This window comes from Chiloscyllium punctatum, chromosome 12 (genome assembly GCF_047496795.1).
Source record: "Chiloscyllium punctatum isolate Juve2018m chromosome 12, sChiPun1.3, whole genome shotgun sequence".
NCBI classification, from domain to species: domain Eukaryota; kingdom Metazoa; phylum Chordata; class Chondrichthyes; order Orectolobiformes; family Hemiscylliidae; genus Chiloscyllium; species Chiloscyllium punctatum.
This window is the reverse complement of record NC_092750.1, coordinates 27060570-27076562: the sequence shown is the minus strand read 5'-3', so window position 1 is coordinate 27076562 and position 15993 is coordinate 27060570. Positions and strand designations below refer to the sequence as shown.

The 15993-nt window shown below is 39.4% G+C and overlaps 1 protein-coding gene across 5 annotated transcripts in view; it reads left to right on the top strand.

Annotated features, from left to right (window-relative positions):
- The window catches only part of tamm41 (TAM41 mitochondrial translocator assembly and maintenance homolog), a 31401-nt gene that overhangs the window by 11706 nt on the left and 3702 nt on the right, over nt 1-15993 (top strand). The window contains exons 1-6 of one of the 5 annotated variants that reach the window (XM_072582177.1): nt 7-199; nt 3505-3655; nt 4219-4364; nt 4468-4633; nt 15194-15256; nt 15399-15967. In XM_072582177.1, the coding sequence (XP_072438278.1) occupies nt 3592-3655; nt 4219-4364; nt 4468-4633; nt 15194-15256; nt 15399-15475 (516 nt within the window). In that variant the 5' untranslated portion in view covers nt 7-199; nt 3505-3591 and the 3' untranslated portion in view covers nt 15476-15967. Of the gene's footprint in view, nt 1-6; nt 200-3504; nt 3656-4218; nt 4365-4467; nt 4634-15193; nt 15257-15398; nt 15968-15993 lie in introns of those variants that run through there. The other 4 variants (XR_011962021.1, XR_011962020.1, XM_072582176.1 and 1 more) reach the window with 4 other exon arrangements.

Sequence of the window (15993 nt, the reverse complement as noted above, 5' to 3'; positions counted from 1 at the left end):
GGTTGTGTGTATAAGTGATAGCAGCTTCTGAGTCTAGGACCTGGTTGGAATTTGAAACACTGGGGGACAGTATACTAAAATAACCAAATATATTGAATGACTCTCAAATTAAGAAATTACCAACAAAATTCCATTTTCTTTGAGCTTTTGCAAGAATTGCACAAATTGGAGCCAATGCAAGTTAGGCATGAATTAACAGGTAAATCATACTTCAAAAAGAAAGTTAAAACTTACTTTAAATAATGATACAATAAAAATACATCTTGCTTAACCACAATCAATTTACATCACACCCTGCACAAATTGGCACTATGTAGCTACACAGTTCCATAATAGGTTTTGTTTTTAATTCATGCGGGGTAGGTCAAAAGTACTAACTGATATTAGTTTTCACCTTTTCATGTCATAGGTATGATTATCATTAATATGGCATGCTTCTGTGAACCTTCTATCCATTGGGTCCGGACAGTGCTAATGGTGTTGTTTTGCAGATTTCCTCTTGAAATGAATGCCAACATTGCATTTGCCTTCCTTGCTGCCAATTAACCTGCATATTAACCTTAAGAGAATCCTGAACTAGGAATTCTAAGTCCCTTTATACTTCCAATTTCTAAAGCCTTTCCCAATTTAGTAAATAGTCTACACCTTTTCCTCCTACCGAGGTGCATAACATCAAATTTTCCCACATTGCATTCCATCTGCTACTTTATTGCCCACTCTCTTACCCTTCTGCAGCTTCCCCTTATCCTCAGCGCTATCTGTCCTTCCATCTATTTTTGTGTCATCTGAAAGCTTAGCAATAATGCCCTCAGTTCCTTCATCCAGATTGTTAATGTATAATGTGAATAGTTGTGATCTCAACACAGACACATATGGAACTCCACTAATCACTGCCTCCTGAAAAATACCTCTTAATCCCCACTCTCCATCTTCTGCCAATCAGCAAATCCTCTATCCATGCCAGTAAGTTGCCCATAACACCATGGGCTCTTATTTAGGAGCATCCTGTAAGGCACCTTGTCAAAGGCCTTCTGAAAATCCAAATAGATAACGTCCACTGGCTCTCTTTTGTCTAACTTGCTCTTCACTCCTCAAAAAATTCTAACAGATTAGTCAGTCATGACATCCCCTTAACAAAGCCATGCTGACTCAGTCCTATTTTACTATGCACTTCCAAGTTCTCCACAATTTCATCCTCAATAATGGACTCTAAAATATTATCAATGACCAAGGTCAGACTAACAGTCCTATAATTTCCTGTCTTCTGCCTTCCTTCCCTTTTAAACAGGGTGTTACATTAGCCATTTTCTAGTCCTCTGAGACCCTGCCTGACTTCAATGATCCAAGAAAGGTCACCATCAGTGCCTTCACAATCTCTTCAGCTATCTCCTTCAGAGCTCTCGGCTGTAGTTTATCTGGTCTGGGTGATTTATCTACCTTCAGACTTTTCAGCTTCCTCCACACCTTCTCTTAGTGATGGCCGCTACACTAGCCTCTTCCTCTCAACTATTTTGAAGTTCTGTTACCCTACCAGTGTGTTCCACCATGAATACTAATGCAAAATATCTGTTCAGTTCCTCCACCATCTCTTTGTTCCCCATTACTTTTCCTCCAGTCTCATTTTCTAGCACTCTGATATCTACTCTTGCCTTTCCCTTACTTTTTCATATATCTTAAAAAAAGCACTTGCAATCTTCTTTTATATTACTATCTAGTTTACCCTCCTATTTCAGCTTCTCCCTGCTTATTGTTTTTTTTAGTTATCCTCTGCTGGTTTTAATGGCTTCCCAATCCTCTAATTTCTCACTAACCTTTACCACATGATATGCTTTTGCTATTATGCTGTTCATGACTTCCCTTGTTAGCTACGGTTGTCTTGTGCTGCCCTTTACTATGTTCCTTCTTCCTTGGGACAAATTTCTTCTATGCCTTTTGAATTACCTGAGAAACTCCTGCCATTGTGGCTCTACCATCTTCACTGCTAGGTTCCCCTTCCAATCAACTCTGGCCAGCTCCCCCCTTATGTCTTTATAGTCACCTTTACTCAATTGTAATACTGTTACATCTGAATCAAGCTTCTCCCTCACAAACTGTAGAGTGAATTCTATCATATTGTTGCTACTGCCCCCCAAGGGTTCCTTAAGCTTCCTAATCAAATCTACCTCATTATGTATCATCAATTCCAAAATTACCTGTTCCCTAGTGGACTCTACCACAAGCTGCTCCAAAAAACCATCAATTCTTTATTTGAGATGACTTAGTCATAGAGATATACAGCACAAAAACAGACCCTTCAGTCCAACCCGTCCATGCCAACCAGATATCCCAACCCAATCTAGTCCCACCTGCCAGCACCTGGCCCATATCCCTCCAAAACCTCCCTATTTATATACCCATCCAGATGCCTTTGAAATGTTGCAATTGTGCCAGCCTCCACCACTTCGTCTGGCAGTTCATTCCACACATCCATCACCCACTGCATGAAAACGTTGCCCCTTTTAAATCTTTCACTTCTCACCCTAAACCTTTACACTCTAATTTGGACTCCCCATCCCAGGGAAAAGACCTTGTCTATTTACCTTATCCATGCTCCTCATTATTTGATAAATCTCTTATGGTCACCCCTCAACCTCCGAAGCTCTAGGGAAAACAGCCCCAGCCTATTCAACCTCTCCCTATGGCTCAAATCCTGCAGCCCTGATCCGCTGTCAACCTGATTTTCAAAGTCCACCTGCATATTGAAGTATCCCATGATTATTGTAATAGTCCCTTTCTTAAAACCTTTTCTACCTCAAGATTTATTTTCTTCCCCACATCCTGACTACTTCTATGAGGCCTATACGTAACCCCCATCAGGGTCTTTTTTTCCTTTGTGGATCCTCAACTCTACCCAAACAGATTCTATATTTCACAATTGCTTTTGATTTTAATATCATTTCTTACTAACAAGACATCCCTGTCCCTCTGCTTATCTACCTGCCCTTTCGATAGGAGGGTATCCTTGGATTTTTGGTTCCCGACCCTGATCCCCTTGCAGCCATGTCTCTGTGGTGCCCTTGCCATCATACGCCCTAATTTCAATCTGCGTTACAAGCTGATTTACCGTATTTCACATACTGCATGCATTTAAGTATAACACCTTCAGTCCTGCATGGACTACCCCTTTTCTCATACTGATCCCTTTATGCGATATGCCTGAAGTTAGATTCCTAAGCCTTTCCATATTCTCTATCCTATTACTTGTTCTGGAAACTTTAATAACCTCTTAGCCCCTCTGCCATCATAAATTCAGTTGATTTTGTATTATGGAGATGTTCATGCAATACTGCTCATAAAAAGGAATAATTCAGTCAATTGTTTCCTGTATCAATTAAGTAAGAAATCGCAGTGGTTGACTTGCTCCTCCAGGAAAGGGTCATCTTACTGCACAAGAGCTGTTTCATGCACTAATGCTTTGTATGCACAGGCTGGCAAAGCGTCACTGAAATCTATGTTCATTTTCAGGTGAAAATATTAATCCAAAATGAAAATGGCAAATTGCAAAATGCACTGGCTAAGAACCTGAAAAGTGCAGTGATCACAGCATTTCTTATGCTGCCAGAATCATTTACAGAGGAGGAGCTCTACGTTCGTATTGCTGGACTCTCGTACTCTGGTTTGTTTAATTTGTAGTTGCTGTTGATGCCCCTTAGATGAATGTTCCAAATAAATGAATAGCAAGTGAAAATTCATGCAAATCTTTTGACTACAACTATTACATTCACTCATGTCAGTTGAATACTTGATTTATTTGTTCTTCCACTGTTTTCATTTCCAACTCCATCAATGATCTTGCTGTTGTGGTCCCTTTCATCCCCATATTCCTTCCAAAATACTGCATTCCTCCGACTCAGCTCCCACCCTTTGCTTTGCTGCGCTATTAGAGAATGACCCTTTTCTCTGTTAGTCCTCACACCAACCTTTCCTGTTCTTTCCAACTTTTTAAGAGATTCAAAATTCCTCTTCAATCAATCTTGATCTACCTGTTTAATGTCTTGCTTGCAGGTGCAGTGTCCATAAACAGCTGAGATTTTTTCTTTATATTTAATGATGCAATAAAAATATAAGTTGCTTTAATATTTTAATCATAAAACATTGTCACTTCAGGAATTCAAGATAATGGAAGGTCAAATTTGTGTAAATTTTGGTTATAATGGAATAAATTCTTTTTAAAATCAGGTGATTTTCGAATGATTATTGGAGAAGACCGATCAAAAGTAATGAATATTGTTACTGCAAACATGGAAAACTTCCAAAGACTATACAACAACATTTTGCAGGAGTGCCCTCAAGTGGTCTACAAGCAGCAATTGGGTAAATTAGAGGTAATGGCTCTTCAGTTTGGAAACCAGTTGGATGAAATTTGCTATATTAATTAACATAAATTCTACTATTGAACTGTGATAATAAATTGTATTTATTTTTAAGCTTGATAAAAGTCCAGAAGGTCAATTCAATCAGTTGATGGCTTTACCTAGAACTCTTCAACAAGAGCTAACTCGTTTAGTAGACCAACCAGGGAAAAATAGAGATGTTGAGGAGATCTTGCTTCAAGTAGCCCAGGACCCAGACTGTGGATTACTAATACAACAAAGTAAGTGGTAAATATTTTTTATTTTAGTTAATGAATTATAAACAGGACTTGCAGAATTTTCTTTACAACCTAAAAATGATGTTTAATGTTTTGCCATCTTAAACTTTTGAATAGTTTAGATTCTGATTCTCAACTCTTTCCAGATATTTACATGTTTTATATATATGCAATGCTCGCCCATTTACAGGGGAACCTTGATTATTCAAACGACTCGAGTGGGGAGTAGTTTGTTCAGATAATTGAATGTTGAGATAACAGTTTAGCCAAGCACTGGGACCTTGCAATCTTGTTCAGATAATCCAAAATTCAAATAATTGACATTCAGATAATTAAGGTTCCTCTGTATATCTGGACTTATCATACTCCCAGAATTTATCCATTCCTCTATTAGTGGGACATCTATTCAGACTAGCAGCACTTTTGCCCCCATACGTTCCTCACTACAGATGATCTTTTGTCCTCTGAATGATTTTAATTAGTCCTATGCTACCTGCAAAAAGTAAACTTGTTATGAGAAATATATTAAAGACCTTCCTTCAGGTTATGAAAGATTGTGTTGCTTTTGCACCTGCAGAAGCTCAATGAAACAATAAGTCAGGAGAATGCAAGATACTTCTGCTTAATGAGCAGCACAATGTTCATGTTCAGTTCAACATTGCAAATCAGAGGAATCAGGAATGTATTTCCCTAAATTACAAAACATTAGATGCCAGAAAATAGGAAATGGCACAAGGTGAGAGGAGAGAGATTTTAAAAAGACATGATGTGCAATTCTTTTTATTGAGGGTGGTTCACATGTTGAATGAACTTCCCAAGGAAGTGGTGGATGTGGGTACAATTACAGTGTTTAAAAGACATTTGGATAAGTGCATGAATAGAAAAGGTTTGGAGGGATATGGACCAGGAACAGGCAGGTGGGACTAGTTTAGTTTGGGATTATGTTCAGCATGGACTGGTTGGACTGAAGGGTTTGTCTCCGCACTGTATGGCTCCATGACTCTGTTAATCTATGAGACAATTTAATAGTGTAAAAACTTCATTACATCCTAAAGAATTACCTGCTTTATTAATAAAAATATAGCCAAACATTTGCAATTTTTGTGAAGATTTGTAGCTCAGGTTGGAAGTTTGCTCGCTGAGCTAGAACATTTGTTCTCAGACATTTTGTCACCATGCTAGGTAACATCATCAGAAAGCCTCCTTTGAAGTGTTGGTGCTCTGTCCCGTTTTCTATTTATGTGTCTTGGTTTGTTATGGTGGGTGATAGCACTTCTGGCTCTTTCTCTGATAGGTTGATAAATGGGGTCCAAATTGATATATTTGTTGATGGAGTTCAATTTGAATGCCAGGCCTCTAGGAATTCCCCATGTGTGTCTTTGTTTAGCCTGTCCCAGGATGGATGTATTGTCCCAGTCGAACTGGTGTTCCTTATCGTCTGTGTGTAAGGATATCAGTGATAGTTGGTTGTCTTTTTGGTGACTCGTAGGTTTTTGTGTATCCTGGTGGCTAGTTTCCTGCCAGTCTGTCTGATGTAATGTTTGTTGCAGTCCTTGCATGGTATTTTGTATATGATGTTTGTTCTGCTGGTCGGTCCAGTGTCCTTTAGATTTATCAGGAGCTGTTCCAGTGTGTTGGTAGTTTGTAGGCTACTATTATGCCAAGGGGCCGCAGTAGTCTGGTCGTCACCTCCAAGATGTCTTTGGTATGGTGATATGGCTAGAGTCTCTGGGCGTGTTGTTGTCGTCTTTAGGTTTGTTGTGTAAGAATCAGTGAACTATGTTTATCAGGTACCCGTTGTTCTTGAATGAGTTGTATAGGTGTTTTTCTTCGACACCTTGTAGTTCCTGGGTGCTGGAGTGTGTTGTGGCTCGTTTAAAGAATGTCTTGATGCAGCTCCATTTGTGGGTGTTGGGATGATTGCTCCTGTAGTTGAGTTTCTGGTCTGTGTGTGTCACTTTCCTATAGACGTTGGTCTGCAGCTTTCCATTGGCTTTTGGTTCTACTGTGATGTTTAGGATGGGGAATCTGTTGTTGTTTTCTCCCTCTTTAGTGAACTCCACATCAGTAAGGATCTTGTATTTTGTGAGTTTCTTCTCATTTGTTCTCTTTCGTGATGACAAAGGTACTAGACGAACTAAGGACACAAGCACCAGACAGCACCAACTCCATCAGCAAGGACAGCATCCTCAAACTAGTAGACCTGTGTCTCACAACCCACTTCACCTTCTTCAACAAGACCTGCAAACAAATCAATGGGACACCCATGCTATCACCAATATCAGGATTCTTGGCAGAAACAGTTATGCAGAGGTTGGATCAAACAGCCCTCCCCATGATCCAGCCCAAGTTTTGGGTCCACTATATGGATCATATCTTTGTCAATCATGAAACAGGACAAATTAGAAGGAACCCACAAATACGAACATGAAATTTCATGCCAAAAAACTCTGTACACCAACGTGACTGACCAGGAATGGACAAGTATACTATAACAAGCCATCAATACTAAACAACAGCAGATCAAGACAAAGAAAAGACTAACACTACAAGAAAAACTGGACAAGCTTATGCACAGCAATAACACAGACAATTCAGAGTCTTGGATAAAGAACTGACCACACTCAAACACAGGAAAAACAATCCTAGTATGAGGGATGAACTTCAACAGGGTGTGGAAAAAAGGGACTTAGCAGCACTGGAATGAACTCTGAAAGACAACAAACTGCCTGAAGAAATCCAGCGGGCCATCAAACGGACAGTAGCACCAACACTAAGCAGAAAGAAAGAAGGGAACACTCACAACACTCAACAGACAGGAAAGAAAAGCCCTGGAAGGACTTAAAAAAGACAGAAATATTGAAATAGTGCAGCCAGACAAAGGGTGCATGACCGTCATCCTGAACAGAGCAAAATACATTGAGAAAGCAAACACACTATTCACAGAGCTGAAAATGTGTTGTTGGAAAAGCGCAGCAGGTCAGGCAGCATCCAAGGAGCAGGAGAATCGACGTTTCGGGCATGAGCCCTTCTTCAGGAATGAGCCTGAAGAAGGGCTCATGCCCGAAACGTCGATTCTCCTGTTCCTTGGATGCTGCCTGACCTGCTGCGCTTTTCCAGCAACACATTTTCAGCTCTGATCTCCAGCATCTGCAGTCCTTACTTTCTCCTACACTATTCACAGATACTGACACCTACCAACAGGTGGTGATGGACCTGACTTGTTGGTGGTGATGGATCTGACTCCAAAGCTGGAAAACCATATTGCGTCATCACTGAAGAAACTCCGCAAGACAGGTGAAATTAACAAGAATGAAGGATCCAGCATACCCAGTTTCTATGGATTACCAAAGGTACACAAATCGTGGGCCCTGATCAGACCCATTATCTCACATCCTGGCACACCGGCATGCAGACTAGTAAAGGAACTTCAACACAAACTGAAACACCTCGTAGAAAACTCAAGCCACTTCATATACTCCACCAAGGAATTCCTGAATATCATCAAAGACACCAAGGTACAGGACAACAAGGTCATGGTTTCCTTCTCCATAGCGGCTCTATTCACATCAATAAACATCATCTTGGCCAAAGAAACACTGGCTGCATTACTGGAAAAACCAAGGACACAAACATGAGACAGCACCAACTCTATCAGCAAGGACAGCATCCTCAAACTAGTAGACCTGTGTCTCACAACCCACTTCACCTTCAACAACAAGACATACAAACAAATCAACAGGGCACCCATGGGATCACCAATATCAGGATTCTTGGCAGAAGCTGTTATGCAGACGTTAGAACAGCCCAAGCTTTGGGTCCGCTATGTGGATGACACCTTTGTCATCATGAAACAAAACAAAACAAATCAGAAGAAACTCAAACGCATAAAAAAACATCCTTACTGGTATAAAGTTCACCAAAGAGGAAGAAAACAACAACAGACTCCCCTTCCTAGATGTCATAGTAGAACCAAAAGCTGCAGACCAGCGTCTAAGGAAAGTGACACACACGCAGACCAGATATTCAACGACAGGAGCAATCATCCCAACACTGACAAATGGAGCTGCATCAGAACACTCTTTAAATGAGCCACAACACACTCCAACAGCCAGGAACTACGAGATGCCGAAGAAAAAAAACCTTTACAACTTATTCAAGAACAACAGGTACCTGATAAACACAAGGTAAAAACAATGACTGCAGATGCTGAAAATCAAATACTGGATTAGTGGTGCTGGAAGAGCACAGCAGTTCAGGCAGCATCCAACGAGCAGCGAAATCGACGTTTCGGGCAAAAGCCCTTCATCACAGTCCGCCAAATCTTGCACGACAAACCTAAACAAGAAGATACAACATTCCTAGATACTCTAGCCACACTACCATACAATAAGGACATCTGAGATGATGACCAGATTACTATAGCCCGTGGCATCATAGTAACCCACAGATCTGCCAACACACTGAAACAGCTCTTGATGAATCTAAAGGACACTGTATCAACAGCCAGAGAACAAATGTCACATACAAAATACCCTGCAAGGATTGTGACAAACATTACATCAGATAGACTGGCAGGAAACTAGCCACCAGGATACATGAACACCAACGAGCAACCAAAAGACATAGCCAACTACCGCTGGTATCCTTACACACAGATGATAAGGGACACAGTTCATCTGGGGCAATACATCCATCCTGGGAGTGGCTAAACAAAGACAAGCACAGGGAATTCCTAGAGGCCTGGCATTCAAACTGAACTCCATCAACAAATTATTCAATTTGGACCCCATTTATCAATCTGTCAGAGAAAGAACCAGAAGTGATATCACCCATCACAGCAGAGCAAAACCCATAAATAGAAAGCAGGACAGAATACCAGCGCTTCAATGGAGGCTCACTGATGATGTTACCTAGCATGGTGACGAAATGTCTGAGAACAATCTTCCAGCTCAGCGTGCAAACTTACAACATGGCCATATGTCTTGTGTGGCAAATTGTCTTGGAAGTACCCCTTCACAAAATTACCAAAGAGAGAGCATGCTTTTGAAAATGTTACTTTATGAAAAATGCTTTCTTCAAATGGTTTTATAAGCTGGAGGCAGAAAGATAGGTTTCTTAGCTGCTCTATCTAGTGCTGTTACATTGCCTTCCAAAGCACCTTACTCTATATGTGCAAAATCTTTTTTAATGGTAAAGTTTTCAAGTTGCAGATTTGGGTTGATTCATCTACAGTAGCAAATGCTGTCATAGGATTCAAGCTTTGAAAGACTTTCTTTTTAAAAACATACAAGTTTCAGTTGGTTATTTTTATAACCATGTTGTTTTTGTATTCTGAGCCTTATTATCAGTGATGTCAACAAAATGCAGAAGTACATATGTTCAAAGCATTTGCTGTGCCTGGAATACTCAATTTCTACTGTAAATGACTACTCATGTGAGTTTCACTGTTATTAGACATCATCAACTAGATTATTAGATATCCCTAAACTAGTTTCACAAGAGCTGAGTCACGTCTAAATAATCTGTTCCACATGCCTTTAAGGATGACAAACATTGAACTTTAACTGGAATGGTAACATGCTTCTAGACAATTGCATGTTAACCCCATTGAAGGTTGAAGTTTCCTTAGTCCAAACTTTCCTGGATACTAGTAAGGCAATGTGCTGCTTTCTCTGGACTAACAGGCTGGCTATAAAGTAGCCGGCATCAGGGTAGTTCCTGGGGCCTTCTTTAAAAAAAACATATGAATAAACTATGATTTGTAAACATACATTACATAAATGTGACATAATTCAATTTCTTTCAATATATAGGAATTGGCACTCCCAGGTATCTTGCAACACTTGGAAATATAAATTGGAAATATGATCTGTAATTGTAAATATAATTTGTAATTGCAATTTACATTTCCTGTCAAACATTCTTCAGTCCATCTAGGTCAAAGGAGTTGTGTCATGTGGTGAGAGAACCTTAGAATGTGGCTGCTCCAAGCTTTAGTGTGGTCCCTAGCACATAGTTCTTGAAAACTTTACCGTTATAAATCTGCCCATTGTACAGTTTTTTGCACTGGGAGATCAGCATGATTCAGGCAAACCCAAAAGTGTTTTTCATCAAGTTGATGGCCCTCCAGCAACAATTGATATTTGTCTCTGGTCATTGAAACAATTGGGAAAGAGTGAATGTGAGCTGGTACTCTTTTTGCCTGAAACAATTCTCTGGAGGCAGAAGGATCACTCGTGCTCCTATAAAAGCTAAATATTATTGAAGCTGGAGATCTCAAATAAAAACACAAAGTGTTAGAGAAATCCAACAGGTTTGAAAGCATCTGGAACTGGGACCATTTCACAAACGAGTTAAACAACATTAACTCTGTCTGTCTGCCTGCGGTATCTCTCACTGACTCCACAGATTCTGCCAGGTCTGCTAAGTTTCACTGGCAGTTTGTTTTTATTTCAGTCCCACTCGCTCCACATTATGAAACTACTTTAAAAAATTTACCTTTTTTATGCATGTGCCTCCCGTTATCTTTAAGTATTCAGTGTGAAAGTTGGAGCATAGAATGCTGATTAATGTTCCTTCAAATTCTAACTAATGTTGGAGAGAGATCCTTTAATTACTTTTTAGACCCTTCTTATGCTAAAGCCTGTGAAATGCAGACATGAGGAACATCTAATGATCTCTAGGACAACTTATGTTTTCAGATGCATAAACAGACACCTTTTGGCAAGAGACAACTATTGAAGTTAGACCGTCTTGTGTCCATTTTCACTATTAATTCTTGGGCAATCCCACCAATTATAACTTGCCAACTTAAAAATTATCTATTCTGTTTTGACTGTTAGCTACCCCTCAATTCATGTTAATATACTACCCCTAATTTTGTGCAACAATCTCTATGTGACACTTTATCAAAAGCCTTCTGAAAATCCAAACTTACTGTATTCACCAGTATCCCTCTCTCTGGCTAGTTACATCTCCAAAAAACTGTTACATCTGTTTAATACATTGGTGTACAATGATGTAATCTGCAGCACAAGTCACATATTATGCCATTCCAAGAATGACATTCCTGATGATGGGCTCCAGCCTGAAACGTCGATTTTCCCTGCTCCTCGGATGCTGCCTGTTGTGCTTTTCCAGCAACACACATTCTCAACTCTGCACATCAGCATCGGCAGACCTCACTGTCTCCTATTTTGGATATGTACCAAATCTGCACCCTTTGTAGATGATGAGTGGGTCACTTATCCCCAGGCCAAGGTATATTTTTCCTAGGGGAATGTATGGGATACTCACTTCATTCTCCTGAGCTATACTAAAGACAATCAATATTCCAAATTAAAATATTGCATATAATTATAAGATCAAAGTGTAAAATAATACAAGCTAAGTTTATTCAATAAAAGATAATGCAGAGAGTTTCTATAATGAAACAAATACTTGGAGGTCACTAAACTTAAAATCAGCACAGGTATTAAAATGTTCCTTTTAAAATACATTTCTTCCACACTTAGGAATAAGCTGTCATTACTGCATTTATCTGGGGTGAAAAGATTATAATATTTTCTACCTGCGATGTTTATTTGAGGGTATATTGAAATTCCAACATTTCATTGGAAACCTGCTCTCCATTAGATATAGTTTCATATCAACCCACTGAGACATGTTATAAATGAGACTTGAACCCGGGCCATCTGTACCAAATATATATAGAACACAGAACAATATCATACAGGAACAGGCTTTGCTGACCATGATGCAATTCTAAACTAACCTCATCTGCTTGCACATGTTTCAAATATCTTTAATCTTTAACAGTTCATGTGACTGTCTAAATGCCTCCTAATCTTTGCTAAGTATCTGGTTTTAACATCACCCTTGGCAACACATTCCAGGTACCTACCACACTCTATGTAAAAAAAACTTTCCTTGCACATCTCCTTTAAAATTTCCCCTTTTTAAACCTATATCCCTTAGTACTTGACGTTTCCACCCAGGAAAAAGATTCTGACTATTCATCCTGTCCATGCCTCTCGTGCATCTACTTCAATCCAGTCGTTTCACAGCCTCTGATCCTGCAGCAAAACAATCCAAGTTTGTCCAACCTCTCCTTATAGCTCATACTCTCCAATCCAGGCAAGATCCTGGTAAACCTCTTCTGCACCCTGTACAGTTCCTCCACATCCACCCTGTAGTGTTGCAACCATAACTGCACACAGTGCTCCAAATGTGGCATAACTAAGGGCTTAGACAAAGGTAGGGGCACTGTCACTGCACTAGAAGAATCCCTGTGCTCTCCATTAGAGAAATGTGCAGAGATGTTATTTCATTCGATTAGAGCAGGCGGGACTTGAATCCAGGACTTCTATGGTTGAGTGTGTTGCTGGAAAAGCACAGCAGGTCAGGCAGCATACGAGGAGCAGGAAAATTGACATTTCAGGGCTTGTGCCCGAAACATCGATTTTTCTGCTCCTCGCATGCTGCCTGACCTGCTGTGCTTTTCCAGCAACACACTCTCAACTCTGATCTCCAGCATCTGCAGACCTCCCTGTCTCCTGGGACTTCGAGCTCAGAGGTATGCCCCTACCTCTGAGCCAGGAGCCTAGTTTCAAGTTTTGCCTGCTCCAAAGGTATGTAATACCATTCCTGAAAAAGATAGAAAATATTTTCTAACTGTGCCAGTTCACACCAAGAAATGCACCTGAACAGTCTGATTTCCATGTAATAAAATTCATGAGGCATTTTGGAGAGACACTTGCTGCAATGGTAGCTTTGAGCTAGGAGACCCAGGTTCGAGTTCCACCTGCTGTAGAGATGTTCAATGATATCTCTGAACAGGTTGATTAGAAAATGTTTAGTGAGGTATTTTGGTTAGAGGAGACCATTTTATTGTCACTGCTCTAGTAATCCAGGATCCCAGGCTAACATTTGAATCCCACCATAATGGGATAAAATTTGAGTTCAAATTTCATTCTGGAATGAAAGGTAGTGAGGCATTTTGGAGGGCTCTTGTGGTGCAGTGATAGTGTCCCCACCTCTGGACCTGGTAGCCTGAGTTCAAGTACTACCTACTGCAGGCATGTGTCTTAACATGTCTGAACAGGTTTAAAAACATCTAATGTGGCATTTTGGAGGGCTGTTGTGGTGCAGTTGTAGTGTCCCTACCTCTGAACTAGGCAACCCAGGTGCAAGTTTCATCTGGTCCAGAAGTTGAAGTATCACTACTTGTGAGGCGTTCGAAATTGCTTGTTTCCATCTTTTTCTTTGTGAATACATAACAATTCAAGTTTAGAGTATCTAGCTACAATGCTGGGCTATTTAATTTCTAAGTTGAGGCCATGATATCAACAAAGCAGAATAATTGATTAATTCCCATTGCACGTGGATGGATCTGCCTAGTTTTCTATCTTGCTTATTTGCTTTGTTTTTGACAAGGACCATGTGAACCAATTTTAAATTACATTTATACAACCTAATAAAGGCTATAAAGTTTTCTTATGTCTTGATGAAAACTGTTTTCAAACCTAGCTTTGGATCTACAGTTCCTTCAGATTTTATTTTATGTACTGGTTAATGGCCCAAATCTTTGAATCATGGTTGGAATCCTTCTCAAAGGTTATTTACCTATGGATTGTTTTTAGAGGCCATAAAATAATGTAGCATCTTTCATAATAGAGGTAATGCAGCATTCTTCTCAGGAGAATCTTTTTAGAAGACATGTCTTTCTTATGGCACCAGTTGCCATATTCCAGTAAATAAAATATTTGAAGATCAAAAGTTAATCGAATTAGAGGGGAGGGTGACAGATGAATGAAGGAGGTTCCAATGGCAAGTATGGCAACCCAGAGACTGAAGATCTGGATGACTGTTCCTCTAAACTGTGTGGTTATGCATAAAGCGACAGTGTGTACGTAGGAACAGTCAGCTCGTGAACAAATATTTTCATTTAGGTGCACACATGCAAGATTGTTCATTAGTTTTAAAGGCACTAATAATGAAATAAGCCGGTCACACACTACAAATGGAAGTTGGAGAGAACATTGGTACCACACAAAGTCTGACATAGGGAGTAATTATTACATTCCTTTATTTAGTCAATTTACATTAGTATCTTTGTGTTTTTGTCAAATGACATCTCCTTGTTTTTCTGCCTGTTTACCTTATTCAGGTAAACTAAATCTGCGCACCAGTTACAAACTGATTATACAGTTACTACAGGAGTCTATGTTCTGCTATTTCTATCATTAAAAACCTTTGAGCAGAAATTTGGGGTCCGATGGCAGGGAAGAACTTGAGTGCAAAGTTAACAGGGAAGCAGCAATAACAGCTGGAGGACAAATGCAAAAGGCTTGAGTTAGCCACTTCTGGCATGCACCCTCAAATTTAAAATTGTTACTCCATGGGCAAGTTAATTTATATTCAGTCTTTTCCAAACTGTACTTTCAACTTTCAGAGCTAACTGCAATGTATAATATTACTTAAATATAGTTTGGACTTCTATAGCATTTCTTACTTTCTTTCAAAATTAAAATAATAGCATTTTGTTTCTCCAAATGCTAGGTGTAGCAGGTATTGTAAAGTCCTCAAGTATGACCCAAAGCGCAAAAGGAATTCTTACTGCTGGTAAGCTTTTTTTTTAATTTTTGTCCCTCCTGTAAATGGTTGTACACAGTAGAGTATTGATTGCATTCAGCTGAAATGCCATTGGCAATTTAGAGCTGTATTAAAATCTCTAGACGTTTTCTCATGTTTCATTTGTATTTAGGTATGAAAAAGACAGTTACATATAGCATGAAGAAGCTGCATAAAATGTGGAGAGGTTGGAGAAGAAAATCATCCTAACATTCACCAACTATTATTTGAATTATATTTGAAAAAGGCATTCTTTAAAAAAAAATCATGCTGGCTGAGCTTTCGTCAGTGACTGGGATTCTTTATAAAATATTAAATGTATGTTTGCATCAATTTTATATTGAGAGGAGGTTACTCCTACTGCAAGTCAGTGTAATTAACAAGTATTTTGGAAACAATTTTACTGGTAAATATTTGATGAAGACAAGTACTATTTATGATTTGCAATATTCAGCATTATAGTTCCATTGAACTTTGTAAATGTGTACATTTTGCAAGTCTTAGATGATTAATCGTCAAAGGGTTAATTAGGATCCAATCTCGTTGGAAATGTGCAGAACCCTCCAGATCCCTGTGAGCTACAGAAGTTCCACTTAAAAGTAAGCACAATCAATGGAAAATCTTTATTTGTGTCATATTGTTATTTTATTGTCTGTAAGTCACACCCATTAACCAAGATGTTGACATCATAATCAAGCTTCAGCTCACATGAGTTGTTTGGTTTCATG